Source organism: Boleophthalmus pectinirostris, unplaced genomic scaffold (assembly GCF_026225935.1).
Source record: "Boleophthalmus pectinirostris isolate CB_2022bp ecotype Guang Dong unplaced genomic scaffold, ASM2622593v1 HiC_scaffold_13, whole genome shotgun sequence".
NCBI classification, from domain to species: domain Eukaryota; kingdom Metazoa; phylum Chordata; class Actinopteri; order Gobiiformes; family Gobiidae; genus Boleophthalmus; species Boleophthalmus pectinirostris.
Window position 1 is genome coordinate 15,974,954 of NW_026571036.1, and position 25,084 is coordinate 16,000,037.

The 25,084-nt window shown below is 38.7% G+C and overlaps 1 protein-coding gene across 1 annotated transcript in view; it reads left to right on the forward strand.

The window, feature by feature from the left end:
• man1a1 (mannosidase, alpha, class 1A, member 1) overlaps positions 1-25,084 on the forward strand; it is a 152,346-nt gene that overhangs the window by 105,576 nt on the left and 21,686 nt on the right. Inside the window, exons 5-7 of the mRNA XM_055149325.1 lie at positions 10,268-10,362; positions 24,244-24,367; positions 24,444-24,537. Of these exons, the coding sequence (XP_055005300.1) occupies positions 10,268-10,362; positions 24,244-24,367; positions 24,444-24,537 (313 nt within the window). The remainder of the gene's footprint in view (positions 1-10,267; positions 10,363-24,243; positions 24,368-24,443; positions 24,538-25,084) is intronic.

Sequence of the window (25,084 nt, forward strand, 5' to 3'; positions counted from 1 at the left end):
TTCTTTTATTTGTTGATTTTATGATATTATAAAGTTGTATGCAGTATATTGTGTCACAAATGTGCACAAAGCTGCCATTGCCTCTGTGACCCCCACCACATGAACTGAGATCACACAGATGTCGGCTTTTACTGTGATATGTTTTTAAGTGTTATTATGCATGATGTTTATGATCAGTGTTGTGCTATGTCAAAGAAAAAATACTGTCTGCTGGGACAGATAAAGCTTATCTATCTGTCTGTCTAACCAAAGATTTGTTTTTGCTCAAGCTTTATAAATCTCCCACAGAATACAACTAAAATTTAAGATAAAACATTTGCAAGTCTGGTTACTTTTGGCTTCGTCTTTACCCGATGGTCAAAGCTGTGTTTTTCCATAGAGAGAATTGTGTACACCTGAATAGTGTGGTCTGTTTTTTGAGACTATTTGCTCAGTTATGCTCTCTAGGCTGACCCCTAACCTCTACGATGCAGTGCTCATGGGCTACAGAGCAATACAAACATCTCAAAGGTAATAAAACAGTTGCTCGCCGAGTGCCTTGAGTCGGAGGATTTTGCCAACAAACCACCACCAAGTAGGTACACACCGTGACCCTGCCGCCTGCTGCTTTAATGCATTTTCTCTGGGTCAGTGTATTGTTAAATGGGGGATCTTTCCGCCTCTGAATACCTTTTACTGTCCGAAATAATTACAGTCTAGACCCGGCTGGATGAGTGGAGAGTGTCTGAATGTAAATGAGAGGGAACAGAGAGGAGGAGTGCAGGATTCTGTGGTACGGCGCGGGGGGCACCTGTCAGCTGTGATAAAACAGAAAAGGACACGCAGCCTTTGAGTCTGAGGTGAGGACACAATGGGACAAAGAGGCAGCGCTGAATGAGAACGATGTCTGGGTCTATGCTCAGTTTAAAAAGGTGACTGGGATAAAAGCTGAAATATACAATGAAGAGCCATCATCAGTCAAATAGCTGTAATTTACATATTTTTAGACCTGCTCTAGCCTATTACATTGGAGCCTTTGCATATATAGCTCAGGTGGTAGAATGCTATTCCAGCTTCCACCAGTGCCGTGCAGTGTCCTTTGGCAAGACATTCAAATTGTATTGCCTCCAGTCTGTAGTGGTCGGTCCTTTATGTAATGTTCCTTTTTAAGTGGAGAGAACCTATTCACTATTTTATTGGTCTTTTGCATTTCTGACCAGCAGAGGTAGGGACTTGCTTGTCACTATTTTTAGGACTTGAGTCTTGACTTGATAAAATGGACTAAGACTTTGGACTCGACTTGAAGGTCAATGACTTTAGATTTGACTTGGACTTTGGGCCTGTGACTTGAGAAGACTTGAGAAGCACTTTTATATCTGAATTCTTTCTATTCTGTCTGTACTGATTCACACTACGGTCTTGTCAAGACATTTCAAAAGGAAAAAATTACAAAATTCATTTCTGCAACTCCTATATAAATACTTATATATAGATTTTTTAATTGCAATTGATCTTAAAAGTCAAATAAATTGCAAAAACCAAAGCTATGTATGGTACTTTGGTTTATAGACTTGAAATGACTTGAAGCTCAAAGTGACTTGGACTTGATTTGGACTTATGGGCCAGTGACTCGAGACTCGACTTGAACTCGCCTGTATTTGAGTTGGTCTTGACTCGGACTTGAGGTCAAAGACTTGAGACTTACTTGAGACTTGCAAAATAAAGACTTTGACCCACCTCTGCTGACCACTGTAGTTTTTTTTTCACATAGCCACATAGTTTTCCTTTTATTCAGCCTCTCTAGACCCATTTTGTTTGCCTTCGTTCGATTTAAAGTTTGGAGACGAGTTTTTTATTCAGTTTGAGTCCATCACTGGTCCAACGCCATTCACACTTTGTCCATCTTCTGTTTCTTTACACTGTCAATGCATTAAACCCATAAGTCATCCAACAGGGATAGATTGCCCAGCACAACAGTAAGACAAGAGGCCCATTCACAGTTGGAGTATGGTGCGTGTGAGGAGAGCTGACGCGGCCTGTGAACCGTCTGTTTGTCTCTACAGCTGTCAGAGGCGCTCGCAGGCTCTCATCAGTCTCAAGCACATGCATTATTCATCCTGTGAAATATAACACGTCTGGACCGTGCAGCCACACTTGAAATAGAATACAATGTAATGGGGGATCAATTTTTCACTGCAAAGGAACATAAAAGATTAAGCACCATTTTATCTCACGGATACAGTATGTAAAATTATAATTTGTAACTTGAGGCCACTTTGTGTTTTACAGTGTTCATTTTCTTGACTAAAATCTTTTTGTCATAGTTTTTGTCACTGTCATATTTTTTCTGACTAAGTAAATGAATCACACTGACCAAAACTTTGACCAAAGTACTGATATTCTCTAACAGACTGTAAATAAATAAAAGTGGAGACAAGTTCCACTTTTCATTTCCAAAGCCACAAACCATGAGCATCTTACAGTCTTAAATGTAATATAATTTAACAGAATATACATTTCTAAAAGCCTAATTTTTTTGAAAAAGCAATCCATGTGATAAAATAGAAAATTTGCTACAAGGAAAATCCATACTATTGTTAAAACACTGTCTTGTCTGCTTACGTAAGGATCACTCTAATATTAAAGTTTTAAGCTGGAAACTTTAATAATGTAGAAATGTCAAGTTACTTAATTGTAAAGCCAGACCTAGGGAACATAAGGAAGTGGCACTTTATAAGAGCTGACTCTACTTTATTTCAGCACAGTGTTTGTTACGACATACAGCCTTTTATAGCAATACTGACAAGCAAAATAATACCATCGCGTTTTTGTTGACATGCAATGCAATGCTTTCAGATTTTAAAAATAAAATCAATACGTGTCAGTGTTAATCAGTTTTTTCGGACGTCTGCAGTGGAAACAGGGTTGATGGAGAGAATTAAAGGAGTGATGCTGATGGGAGCAGTGAAGGAGTGGAAGAAAATAGGGTGTTGTAGGGAGCGAGCGGAGCAGAGGATCCCAAAGGTGCTGCTGTAATCTGGGCCACGTGTCACAGTGGGAGCAGGTCACCCACACAAGTCGCCCTGACATTCATCTTAGTTAGGGACCTGTCCAAGCATCTCCACGACAGCAGCAACATCTCATTGTTCTCATAACCCGTAGTTCTGCCTCGGAAATTAGGATTCTGAACTGCACAAGCCAGCTAATACTACTCAAGCAGTAAGTTAGAAGTGCATATATTTGAATCAGATCATGCTTGTGTTTGCAATGCTGGACATCATCAAATACAATTGAAGAGCTTAGATATTTGCTGTTGAGTTGAGTCAGAATCTTACTTCCTAATGAGATTCTTTGTTCACCGGGTCTGGATGGGAACACCTATTCTTTTCGCTGGCTTAAACCAAACTAATGAAAACGATTAATTCAAAAAGGCGCTGATGTGACTGGCTATATTTTTGTAGAACTGGCCAACTCGTGGCAGTAATTTAACCATTAGTCTTTAACAATGTTGGAGTATTAACATGTCAAACTTGCTTACGATACTAAGAAAGGTTCTCAGTAGTTATTTCAATACCACAATCAGAATAAAAACTCTTACTACAAAATATGAGTAGTATCAATACTTCCAATGAGTATCTAGTTTTGCTATTGGTATCTGACATCCTGAAAAATTTGAGACAGTCCTGAAATCTAAGCTGTTGTCTCAAATCCCAAATCCGGCCCTAAATGTCCTGAAAATGACACTCAAACACAATAATAAGTAGTTATTTTCTGATAAACATGTTCATAGAGAGCTCCTGACAGATTTTAGACGCTTTATCCGCAAGGTGTACATTCAGTCAGACAGTACGCAGCAGCTACCACGTTTGGAGCCAAGTGGAGAGCAGAAGGAAGACGGCGAGGTGAAGTATCAGCGACGTGCGGTCAGTGGACGCAAGTGAGGCAGTGCCACAACCGAGCTTCCCCCTACATCATGGAGTTTAGCTCACTGCGTTAAGTTACTTTTCTTTAGTGCAGGCGCTATAAGTTCAAGACCCCGATTTGTCATTTACATTTTGATTTTGTTCGTTCTTCCATTTTGTGTTTAAGCAAAATAATTTATTAAAACTCAATGCTTTTATTAGTTAATGCGATTTTTGTTTGTAAAGAAAAGTAACTTAGAACATATCAACATCACTACACTTTGTCCCTCCCTGCCCCACCTCCGTCCCGAATTTCAGCCAACACCATTCTGAATTTCAGCCAAACTCATCTGCTCACCCTACGTATCTGGTATCTGTTGTTGTTGTGTCCTTGTGCATGACACTGAACTTACCTTGCTTCTTTTTGTGTTCAGTCATAGTGTAAGCCAGGCAGATTTTCTTTCTTTCTTTCTAGTATTCAGACAAGGAAGGAATTTTCAATCACAATGACTCAGTTTTGGTCAAACAAAATCTTGACTAAAACCATTCCAGACTTGACCGTAGATGAAAACAGCGGTCTGGCACTGACTGAAACAGGTAAGAGCAGATCTCTCCTTCAGGAAGTCCTCTGCCATGTCCGTTGAACGAGTATTGACTTATTTGACTTGTGCACACTTCCTCTCTCACTTAAGCCTGATTTGATTACAGCCTTGCACTTCATTTACACCTGGCTTTCTTGAATATTTGAATTAAGCCTATCTCGCAGAATGAATCAATGCTATCTTTTCTTTCCTATTGCAGATTGTAGTCGCCAATAGTTTCTAATAATGTAAAACACAACTCCCAACGCTTGTTAAACTACATAGAGATCGTAAAAAGTAAGCAAAGACAAATGCATATTCCCCGGGCATGTGAAATAACACTTGTCCTGCTTTATTCTGAGTCTGTTTGAGAACCAGAGCAGCCTGTTTGCATTATCAAGGGACACAGCGTCTTTGGTCTTGTCAGAGATAAGCCGAGGAGAAAGTGTAACAACATCCCATAAGACACAAGCAGTCTGTATTAAATTAGGTGCCGTTGTCGTAGGGTAAAACTTCATATATGGATCGAGGTAGGAATTATAATGAAAGTGCTGGATTGGACCGCATTCTCGTGAAACTAGTTCATCAAAACCGGGTGGACTCGAGTAATTGACTTTCTTGGAAAACTGATGAGGGAAAAGAAGCCAAAAAGATAAGATTTTGTTTGAGATGTCTGGTTCATAAGGTGAAAGAAAAGAAATTCAGGTGTCTGCTATTGGATATCAATAAAGTAATAAATATAAGGATGTTTTTCAGGCTGGCTACGTACAGTTTTTGGTCTGTTTTTTTTCTTTTCTTTCCGAGTTCACAAAACAATCACAAGTGAACCTGGGTTGCCAGTGCCTGAACCTGCATATCGAGGACACATACAAGTTTTTCTCATTCTCAGTATACTGACAGGCCATGTCTCACGAATTCACTCTGGGGTTGCTGTGGTTTAGGTAGTGAGTATTCAGATCAGAGAGAGTTCTTTTAGGTTTAAAACAACTGGATTTCAGCATTGAAACTGGCAACCAAATGAGACTCATATGAGGCTCATTCCATTTTATGATTAAATGAGCGTCTTGAGAACCAAAACAGGAAATTACAACATAAAAAACTTGGCCATCATCATCTATTGTCTTTGTAATTAAGAATAAATCAGCATTACATTTGTTATCAGTTAGGTATATTTGATTTGAACATGTCAACCTCGTATCTGGAGACACCCAAACTTATAATCAAAATCGTACTGTTCCTTAGGGCTGGGTATCATTCAGACGTTGCCAATCCGATACATGCCTTGATACATAGGCCACAATATGATACATACCTATGATACATACCTCGATACAGTGAGCGATATGATTCAGTACGATGTTTTTCAAATTAATTTGATACGGTTCAATAAAAAATAATGTCTAAATCATGGCTGTGATACTAAAAGTCTTTGTTAAACCACTTTTTGTGCAAAGTTAAAATGAAACACAAAAACACAAACATTTTAATCATCAAAACTGTGAAAATGTGAAATGTGTTGCATAAAAGAGTTTCCTTCCTCTAAACGAGCAACAAAACTGAAGCACTATAACAAAATAATTTAGTAAAATATGCCAAAAAATACTCTTGGCGATTTATCGATACAGCAGTCCACGATATCGATACTGTATAATCACATTAAATGATACGATATATCGATATTTCAATATTTTTGCACACCTCTACTGTTCCTGTTTCTATTTTCCCTCAGTTCCATACAATAAAGTGCATTTGGAATAAAAGCCAAGCTCGCTGCATTTGTGACGCACTGAACACACCCATATGAATAAGAACATAATGAGAATAGAACGGGAGGGCTTGATGACTTCCAGACTAACTACAGTATGATCAGATTTTGCTCGGACCAGAACCCCCCAATAGCATTACCACTCCCAGATTGGCTGGTATCACTGCAGTATATTGTTGTAAAGGAGTGAGGATCGGGCTGCACTCGTATAACCAGGCGTCAGATCCCACTGATTAATGCCTTTAATAATGCCAAGAGCACACTGAGGGGAAGAATAAAAGCGCTCTCCGGGACACGCAGTCGAATAAATTAAACACACCCCATGTCCAAGGCCATCAAGCAAACTGCCAACAAGCTTTAATAAGCAACTGAATTATACAGACCCCTGGACTGGCCCGGGTGGTGTCATCAGTGAAAAATTGGTTCGATAATAGCATTTCACACCTGTTTGGCCTGCAACACGGAGTCATGACTGTGATCATTTATGTGTTTCTGTGCATCATGTGGATTAGAGTTTATGGAGCTTATGCAATGCTTTACTGACTTTTTATTTTTTACATTTTATGGCATTGTGTTCTCTACAAAACAGACCTGGAGTTGTGTTTCGGAGTTTGGTTCTTTCACACATGTCTCTGAAATCTTGCTGCCTTTCACTCCACATGAAGATAATCCATCCTGTGTGTTTTTTAAAATCCATACACCTTTAAAGATTCAAGTTACCTCCACTGCACAGTTAAGCGTTTTTGATTTTTCATAACGTTTTTAACTTCATACAGAATATTTATGTTTTCAATTCACCAGCAGATGCAGTCCTAGCGTCTTCTCCTGGCTTTTTGTACCATGCCACTTATGAAATTTATAGACATTACATAGGAAACGTGAAGTGTCCAAAATTGTTTAGAATGCCCAACGACTAATATGATCTTAATTATTGGAAATTATCATGGTTATTGTGAACTTTAATTATTATTGACAGCACAAAAATGGACAGAATAAGGATACAAGAAACAAAACAAACCAGGTTTAATTCTGTAACTATAACTAAACCATGGACTAAATCAGAACACCAATGGACTAAATCCCAATTAAACGACATAGTAATTACCCCTGAACCAGAGACACATTTGCCCTCTTGTTAAACCCCCTGCGAATCATCACTTCAGCGCCAAAACATTGCGTCTAATGGTGTTTAGTTCAACAAGCTGAGCTCCCTCTGAAGTCCACTGGCCCTCCTCTTTTGCAGCTCGCTATCTCTCCTCCACACACGCAGAGCAAACAGTATGTCAGAAATGTGGCAGCCCCAGGCCTCTAGAGAGCTCCACTCAGCGGGGTGTGAGAGACGGGGCAGAGGCGAGAAAGGATGGGGAAGAAGTGAAGCTCGAGAGGGCACTTGTCAAAACAATATGGCAACCCCTGCTATGCTCCTCCTAGAGTCAGGCCGTAAAGAGGTTATACGGAGTTGGATGAAAGCCGAAAAATGAACTGTGGTCGGTGGAGATAGTATTAGGGCTGCTGTCTGAAGGAAAATCTATCAACATGACAGATACAGTGGGCCAAATTTTACCTTTGGAGTGACTTTGTATTTTTGCAGGAAACATGTAATATACAGTGTTGGCTGTGATATTCCTGTAGATGTAGTAGTGTTGTTGCAATACTAAAACTCAATTTCGATACTAAGGAAGGAACTAATACTGAATACTAATTACAATATGACAATGATAACAACATTAAATCATTGTACTTTTGTTTTAAATTACCATATGGCCTTTTGTTTGTGTGCTCCATGGGCGTATACTAGTCTGTGTTTTCTGATATTTGGTACAGCTGAAGATCATTATAAAGCTATTTACGCAAGGTTCTAGTTACTTGTTTTAGTATTGATCAGTATCTGATTTTTGATACTTTTGACAACCCTAATATATAGAAAGTTAATCAATGATGACACCTGTGTTAAGTCAGAAGAAGAAACAGATCTACCACTAATGATTTTGGGACTAGGAAGATCAAAAGACTAGCCTGATTCATGAGCTGGTTTCACTTAGTAGAAACCATCTGACCTCGCAGCGTTAGAATTTGTTCACTCAACAATAGGCGGGTACTTTTTTTCATTTAACCAATTACTGCTATTTAGTCATGATGTATGTAATGCGCCGCTAACAGGGCTAACTGGTATATTAAGCTTTTCCCAAATCCCATAGGAAGAAGGGCAATAACGTCTTTCCCTTTGATAAAATTCACCAAAAATTCTCTTTGTTCCGGCTTTAAATCCTCAATCTCGGGAATCATAGCCAACAGAATGTATGACTCTTCGCTGATTGGCTGGTGTCTGAACTCACACTTCCTGGGTTTTTGCAAACTGTCTAGTGTCTTCTGATTCCTGACCTAGTCGCTGGAGAGAAATTAAATTGAATAGAGGCACTAGGTGGCACCAGCTTGGCTTTCAAAATACAGCAATAGGCAAAATTTTGTCAATTTCATAATGCTTTGAATGAATTGTCTAAAACTTGTGACAATCTTTTTTCTCTTGCTGTATATTACAATCGCTCATAATATTTTTAGACAATTACAGAATTTCACAGCTAAATTTGAACCATTTAAAATTAAACTGTCAAAATAATTGCTAAATCTTTTCAGAGCTTTGACATCAGTGACTGTTTTCTGTGCAAAATATTTAAATAGTATTGAACTATAGCATGTGCTCTTTTCATTGAGTAAACACCACTTCAGATTTGAGTCAGCCAGCACTTGTTGTCGTTCCAATACTTATACTGATAAAGTGAGACCACACCACTACACCACAGCAGGCATAGAGTTTGTGAGGGTAGAAAGTATCTCTTGTGTTTGTCTTTGCAATGACCTCTTTAAGCAGCCGCAGAGGAACCCGTGGGGCGCTTTACAGAGAAGTACATTTTGCACAAGTGTTCCAGGACATAATGCCACAGTGAATCCTGCAGGTCCTCCATATACACAACTGTCACCCACTTTGTGTGCCCTGGCTCTCCTCTGATCACTGAATATTCATGCAGTTATTTAAAGCAGTGCAGGGGTTTTGGTTTAGAAGCAACAGAGGACTACTTCAAACTCTAGGTGCCTTGTCTAGTGGTGTGCAAAAAATATTGAATTATCGATATATCATATAGTTACATTCAATTTTGTTGCTTACTCAGAGGAAGGAAACTCGTTTATGCGACACATTTGACATTTTCATATTAATTTTGCACAAGAAGTGGTTTAACAAAGACTTTTAGTATCACAGCCATGATTTAGCCTTTATTTTTTTATTGAAGCGTATCGAATCGATTATGAAATAGACTGAATTGAATCGTAAGCTTACTGTATCAAGATATGTATCGTATCGGCAACTTCTGAATGATACCCAGTCCTGTTGTCTTTTACTAGCTACCATGTATGTATAATCTTATTTGGTTTAAGGTCCTGTATTACACAAAATTGACTCTTTTAGGCCATATTATAATGCATTTACTTCCACAAAAACATACCAGGAGTTGTTTTGTTTCATTCACACATGTTTTGTTTCATTAACAGGTTTCAGTAATCCTTTATTATTGGTCTAAATCTACAAAGCTCAAAATGCTCTCTTCTATTTTGTGATGTTATATATAAGTGGTAGTTTTCAAATTAACACAACTATGTCACTTTTGTTCAATAGAGATGGGCAAGTCCAAATCCATGTATGGAGTTTAAAAACATTGAATCGAAAATACTTTAATATATAGGCCCTGTAAACTCTATTATCTTGTCATATGTTGCAAATTAATGGTGGTTTGGTCTTAGAAGGAAATGGCTTATAAAACAGGGCCGAATAATAAGCTTGAGGGTCTGATTTTTGCTGTACCCCATTCCTGTCCCTCAGCAATACACTCTAATGTCCTTGGTATGTTTGTGAATATGAATGAAGAGACTAGCAGACAGCTTCAAATTAATGATTAAAATGCAATAATTGGGTCTAATGCAAATATCAAAAACCTATGCTGGCATTTGAAATCTCATTTATTCATAATTTGTCTTTGTTTTGTCAGGTCTTCCGGAGGAAAGCAGTGGAGCTGGGAGAGAAGCTGCTGCCGGCCTTTAAGACGCCCACTGGTATCCCCTGGGCCCTGCTTAACCTGAAGAGGTAGGTCCTTCACCCGCCCACTCTGTGTCTGCCTCCATCAGAGAAATGCTCTTCCACTGTACCAATGCTCCGAGCCAAAAAACACTCACTCTCACAAAATAGGAACTGCACAATATAACTGCAACGTGTAGTCCTATTGCCAATTTTATCATCTCTATTCCAGATCTTATGTAACAGCCGCTCTGGTCGTCTTTGTTATGCCTTTTCAATACATGTATTTCTAAACATCAGTGTATCTAATAACCTGTGCAAAAACACAGTCTTAACAAAAGGATAATTATTTTAATATTATATTTATCTCTGTACTAGGCACCCCTGGTTCAAGTTTTGGTCCGGCCACACAATGTGTAGGTTATGTTAAGGCTAATTTAAATTATGGTGTTAGCGAGTTTAATTCATACATCCGTTTTTCTATTATGTTTCAAGGCCATCGACCGCATACCAAACTCATATCTTTGTTGACGCATTTCATAACATTTATGTAACCTTTTTTTCTGATCCACGTTTCCTCATCATTTATAAAACATACTGGAGTTGTGTTTTGTATCATTCACACATTTTAACGCACAAATCCTGCATGTTTAGTCTGAGTTGTTCTCTCAAACAAAAAACACTCTGTTCCCTATTTTGATGCCATCTGCCACAGGAAGTGCACCACTGTGTTTTTAACCTCCATACACTATCACTAGAATCATCTGGATAATTTCAGCCCAGAAACTGCTGATCTCTACTGAACAAAAGGTAAAAGCTGTTAACTTTGAAACTATTGACCTCACAAGGTGGAACAGGGCATTTTGAGCTTCGGAAACATAGACAAACTAAGAAAACAGGATTACTCAAACATGTGTGAATGAAACAAAACAAAACAAAAAACTCTAGGTATGTTTTTAAGTAGGTAACAACATTATACAACATGACTAAAAACTCAATTTTACGTAATATAGGACCTTTGAGAACAGTAACTGCAAAAATCTTCTTATAACTTCTTTCAAGACACCTGAAAGCTTTTTAAATTGCATCAGTCCTTCCCTTACTACTTGGCAGTGGTAAGCTACTATCAGAGCCACAGCTGCCCTGGGGTAGACTGACAAAATTGACCACCACCATCACTCACGCGTCGGTTACTCAATCACATTTGAAAACACCTCTGTCCGTGTTTGCGTGCAGACTTTGGTGTCTCATTTGCGAGCCCACTCCAGAGGCTGTCTCTAAAACTGCACCAAACTAAACTTTTGAGTGCTGTGACAGGGTGAGAGGGCACAGGCGCTCTTATTATTACACTGTGTCTCTGTGACAGCTCTGTCCCAATAGTGTCCCACTGCTCTACACAACAGCCTCGCTCCTGAGCTGCCCCCAATACAAACCACTTTAGATCTTTATTATGACCAGCCACTACAGTGAATAATAATTGAGCTGGATCCTAGAAATTATGAAAAACTGTATACTTTATATCTGTTAGATCTAATCCAACTTTATGAGAAACTGGATTAGTTATTAAGACGTTGGTGACATTTTTGCCCTCTAATCCTCCTGAGACAGACTACAACTTTATTTTTAAAAAGTTGTCAGTTTGCCATACACATTACACTTACATTGTACTTACGCTGTAACTAATTTGAACACTACTAAACAAAATCAACACTGTACATACACGTAAATATGAGAGATAACATCAGTACATTGCTGACAGGTTTAAGTCAAAGCTCAACAGGGCTCACAGCAATTATGCAAATACACAACGCACATTCAAGCGTATCCCTGTCTAAACAATGTAGCATATATAGTTTAGTGATCACAAGTAAGCTTAGGAATTTAAAATGCCATACGACAATTTGTTTATTCCAATAATTATACTTTTCTGTCTAACATTTGTTCCAAATTTGATATGAAAATCTGAAATGTTTGACTTGTATTAAATGAATGTTAGTTTCATGTCTTGACAGTTTCATAATGGTATGTTTAATCACAGTATGAAACTTGGCACTGTATAAATACGGTAGGTATAGTATTAATCCTTAGAAACAGAAGGGCTTTGTGTAACGGTGGGTGCCCCCTGCGTTGCACCCCAGTCGCCCTGCCACTCAAACGTCACGGATCCCAGCAAGAATCACTTTAATTTTATTTCTATCTGCGCATCCCCAGAGAGAGACAGCCCTCCTCTGTTTGTGAGCCGGTAATTAAAAGGCGGCTTGTCAGGACGATAAACGCGCCGTAACAAATTAATTTTCTCTGGCGTTGGAATGGGTGAGCGGACCTGGCCCCAGCTGTCACTCTCTCGGGGGTAGGTATGGAGGAGGCACCCGCAGGGAGAGCCTTCTGTGGGTGTTACCTGCACCAACACGAGAGCACCCGCCAGGTTGTCCCGCGGGGGCTGGAGCAGATTGGAGGCCATGATGACTTTATCTGCTTGAGTGAGCGGTGATAGCCTGCTGCTAACTCACACGACACAGCCCCGTGCACACGCTGAGCACTGCAAATGAAGATCCAACGTACAGCTGATTTAGACTGGGCTCTCCTATAGGACACAGAGGAGACTATATTTAGACTGGGATTGACTTGAGGTGGTTTATCAAGTCTTTTTGGTGGCTTGTAGCAGCCAAAATGCGAAAAGGTCATAGTTAACATGCATCATTTAGTTGCAGAGATGTTGGGTTGGTTACAAATTTGGTCACTTGAACTTTCCGTGAAAAAGCAGAAGATAAAATTTGTTGAAACACATAGACAGTTGCAAGACAATCAGTGAGAGTCCGAATCAAGGCCTCTCTGTCTGTTGCATTCTTCACCAGGTAACCATTGAGACGAAATAAAAATTTGAGTAAGGTCAAATAATCCAATTACCTGCTCAAATTGTGGACTGCTTTTTGGTTGATTTTGGGTGCATGTAGTTGGTGTGTAATCTTAGAAACAAGACTGGGTAATCCCTCATTCGTCCAGCAGTGTTCCATGGTAGAAAAGGTTGCAAAAATAGTCATCTGGACAAGGTTTTTGAAATTGAAACTGCCAGCTTTCATTCATAAATCATGTTAAATCTGAAGATACGGGTCTGAGAAGCTATAATTTTTTACTTCCCTGAGTTTCAACGATATTACCCAAATACTTGCCTTCTCTGTTATTGCAGTGTAATATGTAAAGCTGTAGAAATCGAAGACAATGTCATTAGGGCCTCATATTATACAAATGCTATATTGATTTGTGATGTCTTCTACAGAGTGACATGCTTTGAGCTTTAACCACAACTAACACTTCCTCCACAACCTTGACCCAGATGTCTACAGAATAACCAAGACATGCACGGCCCAATTACTCCTTCCCCCAGTTCTTCTTGTATGCCCTCTGAGTTACTTTGTTTTTCCTACATTCTCGCCCTCGTCCATCCATCTTGACTGGACTGACCCAGTATCTTGTTCAGGACATCCACTTCAGTCCTATTCCCTAACTGCACATTTACTTTAGTTTAGCCCAGAGCTATCTGCCAAACCAACGGGGAGCATCGGAAACAGGGACACAATTTCCAAAAAAAAAAGTTATAATAGAGAAATAGAAATCAGACACAAGGACAACAAGGTCGATTTGGTCAATAACAGTTTTTACCACAGCAAGACAAAGTTAAGTCATTATTGGTGGGTTCTTCCCTTGGTTTTCCATAATGATGACTATAGATTTTTCCAGTCCTCTCAGCTGGACTTTATGATCCATATGACATGTTGATCATCGCTTTAGTTTTGATGCCCAGTTCTGTTGATGACGGTTATCGGCAGCGGGGCCCTAAACCAGTCGCAGTGTGTGCTCACAGCTGTGCACAGAGCCATTGATTGACACAAACTGAGCGGAAAATGCTGCTAAGATTCAATTGATTCGTCTTATCGATCCCTGACTCGGGCTGGGGACACACCAACGCCAATACGGGGCCGCTGTGAATGAACGGACCATAGCACGGCCTTTTAAGTTCAAAACAAGCCTTTAGTTCTAAGTTAGTAAGTGTTCGCCTTTACGTAGCAGTCCATCTGGTTTGCCTGGTGTATCCTTTCGCTTTTCTATTAACATTCAGGCCGATAACGTGCTTAAATCACCCCCAACACACTTCGCACTGACTGCCTTTAATGGGATAGGTCTTTGTGTCTATGCGAGCAATTTGCTTTTAAAATGCTGGTGTGGTCACCGCACTGCTCAGATGTATTTTCATCTCATCTCACCATCTGACACTTTACCCACAATGCACCTGCACCGGGGTTGGATGGAATCACAATAGGTCATAATTGGATACTGGTTACAAATGAGTGAGTGTTCGAGGGATCGAGAGCACGGGGTCAGATAGAGGTCTGTGTATGGGCAAATTACTAAGCTAAAAGGCTGACTCGAGTCCAGGATGTTGCTGAAATCAATCTAGCTTTTTGTCTAATAATTTTCAGTGGCAAATTTGTTTTTCACTTTATTCAAGTAAAGGTCCACTGTGTAACTTTTCTAGTGAGTCTGTGTTCGTTTACAAGGAGATGTTACTTCTTCACCTGGAATTTTAGAGTTGATTTTAAAATGTTACGGTTTGTTTTTAAGGCACTTCATGGACTGGCCCCAACGTACATTTCAGATCTCATTGTTCCTACACAACTTGTCATCCCAGAAACGAGACTCAAAAGACCCTAGGGTGGCTCTGGGGTGACCGGGCCTTTTCTGTGGTTGGCCCCAAACTTTGGAACACTCTTCCTTCACATTGAGAGCACCTTTTCAGTCCATTCTTTTAAGTCTCACTTAAAAACACAGTTTTACTCACTGGCTTTTAACACGGCATGAGAATTGTGTGGTCCTCTGACTGTATTTTATTGATTTTATTTGCAGTATTTCTATTTGCTAATTTTAATACTTTTTTGTTGTTGTTTTTTATTGACTTGCTTATTTATTTATTTTATATTGTGCCTATTAGGGATGTAACAATATCCGAATCTCACGGCACGATATTATCACGATATGCATCTCACGGTACGATATTTATTGCGGTATTTTGAAGAGGCTAATATCGTTGTAGATTGGACACTTTTCTGCTTTTAAAATACCTTAACAAGATTTTGGTGTGAATTACTTCCGTCATAATCCCAAGAATTCAAGTAAAAAACATATTTCTTCATGTTGTCTGTACTGAAATGAATCATGGGATATGTAGTTTCTGATGTTCATAAGCTGTTGCTACTATAAAACCATGCATTTAAGCAAAGGAACTTGTATTTTTAGCAATAAAAATACCTGTAATTGAATAAATGCAAGATAAATACTGTGGTTAAAGGCAAAATAATAACATCTCCATGGAGACAGACAAAAACTGACCCCCTTCCCATCGGTGTTACCGAGTGCACTTTAAAGTAAGTCTTAAACGGTAGTTTCTATAAATGGTAGCCTTAAGAAAGATGGAGCAGGGGGCTAAGCTTTCAATCAACAATCACAGCGTTTGCAGCTCAGACCTTCCTTCAGTGCCCACTGTGTCTGGGCAAAGATACACAAGATACACAAGATACTGCATGTGGCGCAGCAAGAATTGGATTTAAGATCACTTTTGGTTTAATACTTTATTTTCTTTTTTGTTAGAGCATAAACACAGCATAACAATGATTAAAAGCTCAGTTAATCCTTTCACATAAATCTGAAGTAATCAGCCATTAATTCAATGTACTATTAATTCTGATGTTTTATTTTAACACCTACTTTTATTGTTGGAACTCATACATTCTTGCTTCAGACGTTCCCTCTATAATCCATAAAACTGCTGTTGTCATTACTTAGCATGCCTTGATCTTGCATACAGTAGTCTATTGTTCCAGCTGCTCCCTTTTAAAGCTCATAAACCTGTTCCAAGTCTGCACTTTATTCCCAATTAGCAGTAAAGTAGAAACACGTGTTGTTCTTAAACTCTGTGGAGGAGCTCTGATCTGCGCCCGCTCTCAGGTCCTCTCTGAGTGTGACTGACAGGAGCAGCAGCTGTTGTGGTTTTGCTGTCCTAAACCTCATTATTGTGATAAGATGTTGCTGGATGGGTGGGTTTTTCCTCTGTGCACAGACTTATGCTTAATCGTCTTCCACAGGACAAGCAACTCGGATTATTTTTCAAAACTACAGAGTGAGTTAGTATTAGTCTTACAACATATGCTGATGTAATTATTTGTGTGCTGTAACTCGGTGGCCATTGCATCTATAAAATGTGTTTGGTTATTACAGAAACAGAAATTTGACAAAGAAAGACAGTCAGAACCACATATCTGATTTGTAGGGGTGTGCAAAAATATCGGAATATCGATATATCGTATAGTTTAATGTGATGATACAGTATCGATATCGTGGGCTGCTGTATCGATATATCACCAAGAGTATTTTTAGGTGTGTTTTACTAAATTATTATTATTACTGTTACAGAGCTACAGTTTTGTTGCTTGTGGAGTGAAAGGAAACTCAAATTATTCAACATGTGATATTTTTACTGTTTTGATGATTAAAATATTTGTGTTTCATATGAACTTTGCACAAAAAGTGGTTTAACAAAGACTTTTAGTGTCACAGCCATGATTTAGCCTTTATTTTTTATTGAACCATATCGAATCGATTTGAAATATATCATATCGAATCGAAAGTGCAGTGTATCGAGATATGTATCGTATCGTGGCCTGTGTATCGAGGTATGTATCGTATCAGCAACTTCTTAATGATACCCAGCCCTACTGATTTGTATACTTCTGATGTGTTGTAACCACTACTCATTCAGAATCTTTTACGTGAATTATGTAAAAATAAGTAATATGGATTTTTTTTTTTTTATTATATATATCAATGTTACTGATTCCCGGAGAATTAACAGTTGTCAGAAAACTGAAATGTGGCCTGCTGATGTGCATGATCTAATATATGAACTAATCACTGGCATTTTTTTACAGTTTGTAAATTACAAAGTTGGAACATTACAAGACATTACATTGCATAATTAATTGTGACTAGGGCTGGGTATCATGAAGAAGTTGCCGATACGATACATAAAACGATACATAGGCCACGATACAATACATATCTCAATACAGTGAGCTTTCGATTCGATAGCGACGATATATTTCAAATCAATTCGATACGGTTCAATAAAGATAATGGCAAAATCATGTTTGTGATACTAAAAGTCTTTGTTAAACCAATTTTTGTGCAAAGTTAATATGAAACACACACATTTAATCATCAAAACAGTGAAAATGTCAAATGTCTTGCATGAATGAGTTTCCTTCTTCAACAAACAATAAAACTGTAGCACTAAACAAAATAATTTAGTAAAATATACCAAAAAATACTCGTGGCTATATTTTGATACAGCAGCCCACAATATTTATACTGTATCGTCACATTAAACGATACGATATTTCGATATTTTTGCACACAAAATACAATTTTTATTAGTTTTATATACACATTGTGCCAGTCCCAATTCTGTATAAACAAGGAAGATTCAAGAACACCAAGATTAAACATTAAAACTTACTCCAATTTCAATCCATTGCTTGCTAAAACACAACTGATTTCTTCTTTTTCATTCTTTTTTTAGACCTAGATTGAGCTAAATTAGTAGCTGGACAAAAGTAGACCTTCGTTAGATTAAAATGACTCTCCATAGATTAAAGTGAGTGATTAAAGGAAGAGCATCAGACTTAAAATGTACTTGAGTTTCAAACTTTTGCTTGCAAGGACATGACTGACTTTTTCTGGCAACTCCAGATGAGAATCTAAAGAAGAAATAAACAAAAATAAGTTCAGCATCCTTTTTTAGGCCTAGATTGGGCTAAATTAGTAGCTGGACAAACCCTAGATTAAAGTGTCCTGTATGTTCGGCTGGCTTCATGCTCTGTTTAGGAGAAAGACAGTGTGCCAGTCCGGATATGCTCCCTTAAACCACCCTGCATGCCTCCTCAGCGGCACTGTCCCCGGGCACTGAAACCCAGACATGATTTAAAGCCTCTAATTAAGTTGCTAACTGTGAATCTAAGGCTATTTTACATTTTCTACACGCCCTCAAGCTGCAGAAGTAACATGGATTTTAAAGGCTGAAGGGAAGACGAACTGCACAAGAAAGAGCGGCCCAGGTCTTGGATCAGGGCTTTCCAAAAGTGTTACTGGTACGAGTGTTGGTAAGGAAGCTAAGATTTAACATAGCTGGTATCTACACAGGATTTGTAGAAGTTCATATGTTTTCTGTAATAGTGAATGTTGGGCAATTCGAAGTCTAGCATTGTGAAAATCAAAAAAGTAGCGAGGTAAAATAAACGCTTTTGAAATTGAGAAATAAATTGTACAAATTGTTACAGGGATCGAATTTGCTGTGTTGAATAAAAGTCCGTAGTGAAAATTATAGTGGCAAGATGAAATTGCTGTAGAATCTAAATCACAAATTGAAAAGTATATTGAAAGGCTGCAATTTTACAATACAAAAATTTTCTCCACAAACCATGTAAACATGTTCTAAAACGTGATGCGTGTATTAGTTTGTCAGTTCATGTTTCAGTCTTTTTTTTTGCCAAATTGTTCAACCTTAGTGAAAATGTTTTAAGTATCAAACTCTAAAAGGTCTTACTGTTACATGAGTGGCCAGAGGTGCGCCCAGAGCTGCCTGAGAGCTATTGCATAATGAGACGCCTGGACAAAGGACAAAACGGACAGAGCAGAGAGAGAGAACAGAGGCCTGGAAATGTCCCGTAATGTGCGAAGCTGATCACTCACTCCGACATCAGCACTGGTGGCCCACATTTTTCTGGGTCAAGTCTTTGGAGCTGTCACATTCAGGCCGAGGTTTAGGGTTCTGAGACAAACGGCGCTGAAGGGTGGAAACGGGGCAATTAGGATTAATGTCTCAATTCAGAAATGTAGTTCTGAAGATTAATTTAATGCTACAGGGATTATACGCAGACGATGTGTTTGGGGGGTTATGTTAGACCATGATGAACATCTACCACCGTTACCATAGCAATTAACAATTCAAAACAAAGTGGTATATCTTTTGAATGAGCCTGAAACTGTCACCTATAAATAAGAACCTAAAACCCACGGATAGGGGAGGGCAGTAAAGCCAAAAAAGCCTACGTTGTGATCTCAGTTTGATCAATTCTTGTAGCTTTATATTGCTACTTTTTCTGAGGGTTCAAACTTCACTGTGATTGGTTAAATCCACCTGTCACTCACTCCCTTTGATGGACATTTAACTAATAGAAGCAATGGGTGAAGCATGTGTTTGAGCAAATTTAAGCACATTTCAATCTTTTTAATGAACAACTATATGAAAATTAGTGTTTTTAAAAAGTTGTTATTTTTGTCTACATACACACAAAAAATTGTAATCTCATATCCGCTGTTCCTTTGTTAAAACTCCATTAACATTCACAAGTTACATAAGAGTCCTTTCGCGCAGTGGTTAACAGTATTGTGTTGTATATTGTGTTGTATATTGTATTGTATCTGCGCAAATAAACAAGTCCTTTTCTGCCTCAGTCTGGAGCAGCCGTAACAATAGTTCTACACCCGAGAACAAAAGTGAACGTCCCTCAGTGTGCAGCTCTTATAAAGTTAGTTATAAAGACCTCACCAACAGCGTCTCAATCACTGTTTATTCTGTAAACCTGCACGGATAATTTTTGACCATGTGGATTTCAAGTGGATTTGTGGAAAGAGTTAAAAGTGGTTTGCTGCAAGCGCCACTACATGCTCCAAAAATACAAAAACACTTCTCTGTGCTGTTATTAGCCATATTTTAGTCCTCATTTAGTCCAAAGTTAGACGTAGGCAGGTTCAGTTGGAGTCAAAATTGAAGTCAACGTTTTTCTTGAGCATTATTTGTTTTAGCTATTTGTTTTCAAAATGTTGAGTATTGCTTGAGGTGGAACTGAGTCGAAGATGTGCCTATAGCAAATAAGTTAAACCTGTTTATTATGCACGTCAATCAACACTCTAGGGTTACAAATTTGCGTTTCATTTAAATAACTGAAACATCAGCTAGGGATGCACCGATATGATCCTGGTATCGGATATCAGCGCCAATATTGACATTTTTGGTGGATCGGATATCTGTTTCCAGGATATTGGCACAGGCGATATCCTATTTTGATCTATAATTCACTTTGAGCCAATGTGGACTCAAAGGTCTCATGATATTGAACTTAAAGCTGTTCTGTAGTTACTTTAAATGATAAATATCAGTTACAAAACTCATATGGATAATTTTTTTTTTCAGTTTAAAGTGAATTATATTTTCAGTCTCTTGTCTGGTATCGGTTGATATTGGGTTTTGGCAGATACTTAAAGCTGTGGTATTGGCACTGAAAAAACTGTATCGTGCTAGGGGTTTGCAAAAATATCGAAATATGTATATATCATATCGTTTAATGTGACGATACAGTATCGATATCGTGGGCTGCTGTATCGCCAAGAGTATTTTTTTTTTTTGGTATATTTTGTTAAATTATTTTGTTACAACGCAACAGTTTTTTTGTTTGTTTAGAGGAAGGATCACTCTTTTGATCATTAAAATGTTTGTGTTTCATATTCACTTTGCACAGAAAGTGGTTTAACAAAGACTTTTAGTATCAGCCATGATTTAGCCTTTATTTTTTATTGAACAATTTGAAATATATCGTTTTGAATTGAAAAATCAAATGTCCAAAACTTTAATTTTATTAACTTTTCTAACCATGCGCCATCGTTGTTGAAAATCTTTACTTTTACCACAGTCTGGTCTTGGAATGTCTAACTTAGTATATTTAATGAACTGGATAAAACAGGAACCAGACCAGAATCAGATCAGACCTGAGACTAGACTCTGTACAATCCAGAGTTTGTATATTTGATATTATATGGAAGCCTGTGCATTACATTTGAAACATTTAGGCCAGTCTATGATATTCAAATGATACAGGATCTTACCAAATAAAAATGAGATAACAGAATCCCCACAGCCTCTCTCCCCCGGACACCTCTACTCTCCTGAACCCCCACCACATCCACAAACCCACCGCGGAGCGCGCACCACAACATCGGTCCCACCACCCAACAGACACTCCACGCCGCTGGACAGACCCTCTCCACCAAAAGCTCTAGCTAGTGCACGTACGACGACGCCATCAGCCGCGCAGGTGTGAACATGGGCCACAGAACCACAGGTAACAGCGCCCGAGCACAGCACGGCCCAAAAGTCCCAGCGCGAGTGCGCCTCTAGTACAACAGACGATGGGGCAGACAATCGAGCAAATCCCACTCCTCAGAAAAACTGTTGTGCCCTGTGTGTTAGACGTATATTATTTATCCGATACCTGATCGGCACATAACATCCGAGTTCGGATCGAGTCTGCAGCCGATTTCCGATCACGTGATCGGATTTCGACAACCCTAGTTCTAACTTCAATAGTCATGCTAATATCATATCAGGTTAAACTGTACTTAAAGTAATACTGTGTAACTTTATGGAGGTGGCTCATCACTCACAAGATTCCATGGAGATAGATTTTATAGAGTTTGATAGAGTTTTATGCCATACTGTAGAACATTAAAGCCGAAGCAACAACAGAGTGAGGTTTGTGGAGATGCAATCTCACTCTCGTTTCTCAGCACAATAAAAATATCTAAGATGAAAAAAAAAAAAAAAAACTATCTCTCCAGATGACTCCCTGGTTATTCCGATATTCTTCTGATAAATACACTATAATGCGTCCGGCTGTGCGTTGTGTTTGTTGGTTTTATGCGCCGGTGCCTCCCTGCTGGGTGGTGTTGATTCTCTTAAACACGGATTTAGTGTTGCTCACAGTGGGGCTTCAGTGGGATTTCGGAGGAGTGAAGTGAATATAGAAGGTGTGTTATTGCCATTCCAACACACTAAAAAGGATTTGTTGTTTATCGCCGCAGTTGTAAAAGATTTGAACAAAAGACCCAAAGACTGCACCAGAATAATGTAGGGATAAAACAGCATTAAAGTACTAGTAAGAAAAAGTGCGAAGTGTGTATTTTATTTTTAAAGCTCGGTCATATCTTTTATTTAGCGCTGATTTGGTGTGGTGTAACAGTAGTTTGATCTTTGATCTCAGATGTCTTATAACTTCTTTATCACAATTTTGACAGTGCATACTTTGGTTGTGTCCTTGGGCAAGACACTTCACCCACCTTTCTTATATATGAATGTGGTATTGGTGTGAGTGAGTGACTGGTGAGGGACAGAGAAACTATTACGACAGATTGGCAGCCAGCTAAGAAAACGAGTGAATGAAAAATAAAAAGTAAGTGTCTCCAAGTGTCTCAGGTGTGCCTTTTAAATCCAGTGCAGTATTTGTTTTTTGAAAATCTGTCAAGTTTTCATCTTAAAGAATTATAGAAACAATTATATTTGGCATAGAGACATATTTGTTGGTTTCAGAATGAGTGAAAACTTGGGACTAGGTCAAGTCTTTGGAGCTGTCACATTGTTCAGTTGTCCTCAAAATGTTGGATATGACTTACCTGATCAGCCAGAACCGCAAGCTTTGACAAAACTTTACAAACGAGTGGATCTGGAGCTGTACCGTGATTGACAGGCAGATTAACCAACCACAGAGACGCATTGTCCGTTAGTCTCAAAAACAAACATGGCTGCTTATGCTTAAAAACGGAGAAAAAAACAACATAAAGACTGAGAAACAGCATGGGTTTTCTCAGAATCAACAATCAAAGCTCCAAACTATTATTTATCTCTGTTTATTTATCTCTTTAAAAGAAATTAGAAGTTATATATTTTGTTCTGAATGTTACGAGAATTATGGAGAGGAGATGTCTTCCGCATTTCAGAGACACGTGATACAAATTATCAGCTGTGGTTAGACCGTGTCAAGTTTTAGATGGAGGTTTTTCCATGCTCTGTGGTCCTATTCCAGACCTTTCTGGATCTGAATAAAAGTAGAAGGGACTGGCTGGTGAGGCAGCCACATAACTGTAAGCTGAAATCAATGAATAGATTCTTACACTCCTGAATAATTGAGCTGAAACGTGATTTTACTGGCGAAGCGTGGACTTATACATAATAACGTGATGTACATAACTTGATATAAATTAATTCATCCAGATCATCCATCTTGTCTTCACTGTCCATTGCCCTTCGTGTACACCAATCCCACCTGACTCTCTTCTTCTAATGCCCCTCTGTGAATACTACATTTTGCCCTCTCAGTCATCCATCTTTGGCCTGGATGTGATCGCTCAGTGCCTCCTCCGAAAGCCCCGCTCCTCCGTCCTTGTCCCTTCTCATGACAAGCCCCACCCCCAGACTTAAGCTTAGGGCTCGGGGACAACAGCGAGACTCACGGGAGACAGAAGAGACTGACACTTGACAGATGTGCTCACTGCAAACACCAACATTAGTCTTGATCAAGCGTGTCAATATGTTCTACAGCGCAGACTTTATTCTCTATAAAAAGCAATTTGAGGGGAAAGACATACTTCTATTTAGATTTAAAATAGTGTCATTTTAAAACAACTTTTACATTGTAACTTTTGCTGCTTTTCTTCTGCTTGTTATTTATTTGCCTGGAATGTTCCATAGTAAGGAAATAAAAGAATCTATCTACCAATCTTTTTATTGCTTCAAATAACCTTGACCCTCCAGGTACTTGACCAGTCACTTGACTTGGTGGCGTTTCCTTCTTGTCTCCATGAAAATAGAAAAGTTTTATACAATACTGAAAATCCTTCAATTTAGATTCAAATATAGTTACTCCAACACAAAGAGGACAGTGATGGAATAAATAATACTTTCTTGTTATACTCACAATCGCTTGGGGATAAGAACAAATGGATCAAATAATGCCCTTAACTTTTTAGTCGACACACAGAATTACAACTTTTTTTGTCTTTTTATTGCAGCGGTATTGGCAGAAACTGGCCGTGGGCTTCAGGTGGGAGCAGTATCCTGGCTGAATACGGCACCTTGCATTTGGAGTTTATGCATCTCAGCAAACTGTCAGGAAACCCAGAGTTTGCTCAGAAGGTAAATGTTTCATCTTCTCTTTTTATGTATTATGAATTTCTCAAATATAAAAAATTAATCCATTTTCTTTTTGAAGGTGATGAATATCCGAAAAGTGCTAAATCGACTGGACAAACCACAGGGGCTGTATCCGAACTACCTGAATCCAAACAGCGGCCAGTGGGGACAGCGTAAGTACTACTGCAGTACTACTACTACTAATACTACTACTGCTGCTACTACTACTGCTACTGCTGCTACTCTCCATACAGTTTTAATATTTGTGTGTATATCTTTTGAAATAGAACCTCAACTTGATTAAAAAAGTGAAATTGATTTTAAAAATGATGTGTCCAAATTGTGCCCGTAAATCTTTGGTTAAACATATTCTGAGTTTGGAGGCTGAAGCAGGTCCATTAGCATTTGCATAACACTTGGAAATGTCACAGGGCTGTACTTCTCCTGCAGCCTCACATTGAAATTGTAATGAATTCAAACAGCTTGTCTGATTTAGTGCTCTTCAGAGTCTCTCACAGAAACTTTCTGCACCTGTAATTTGTACTGACAGAAACCACTGCTTCCTGCCAGTCTTGTCATTAAATTCACCTTCCCTGCAAATTTTAAGCTGAAAATAAAGTTGAACCGGGGCTGAAATAGTTTTTTGATGTCAGTCCAGATTTTTCCTATTGCTATGATAATGCATTACTCTTATATATGGAGCTTTTCCAAACCCTCTAA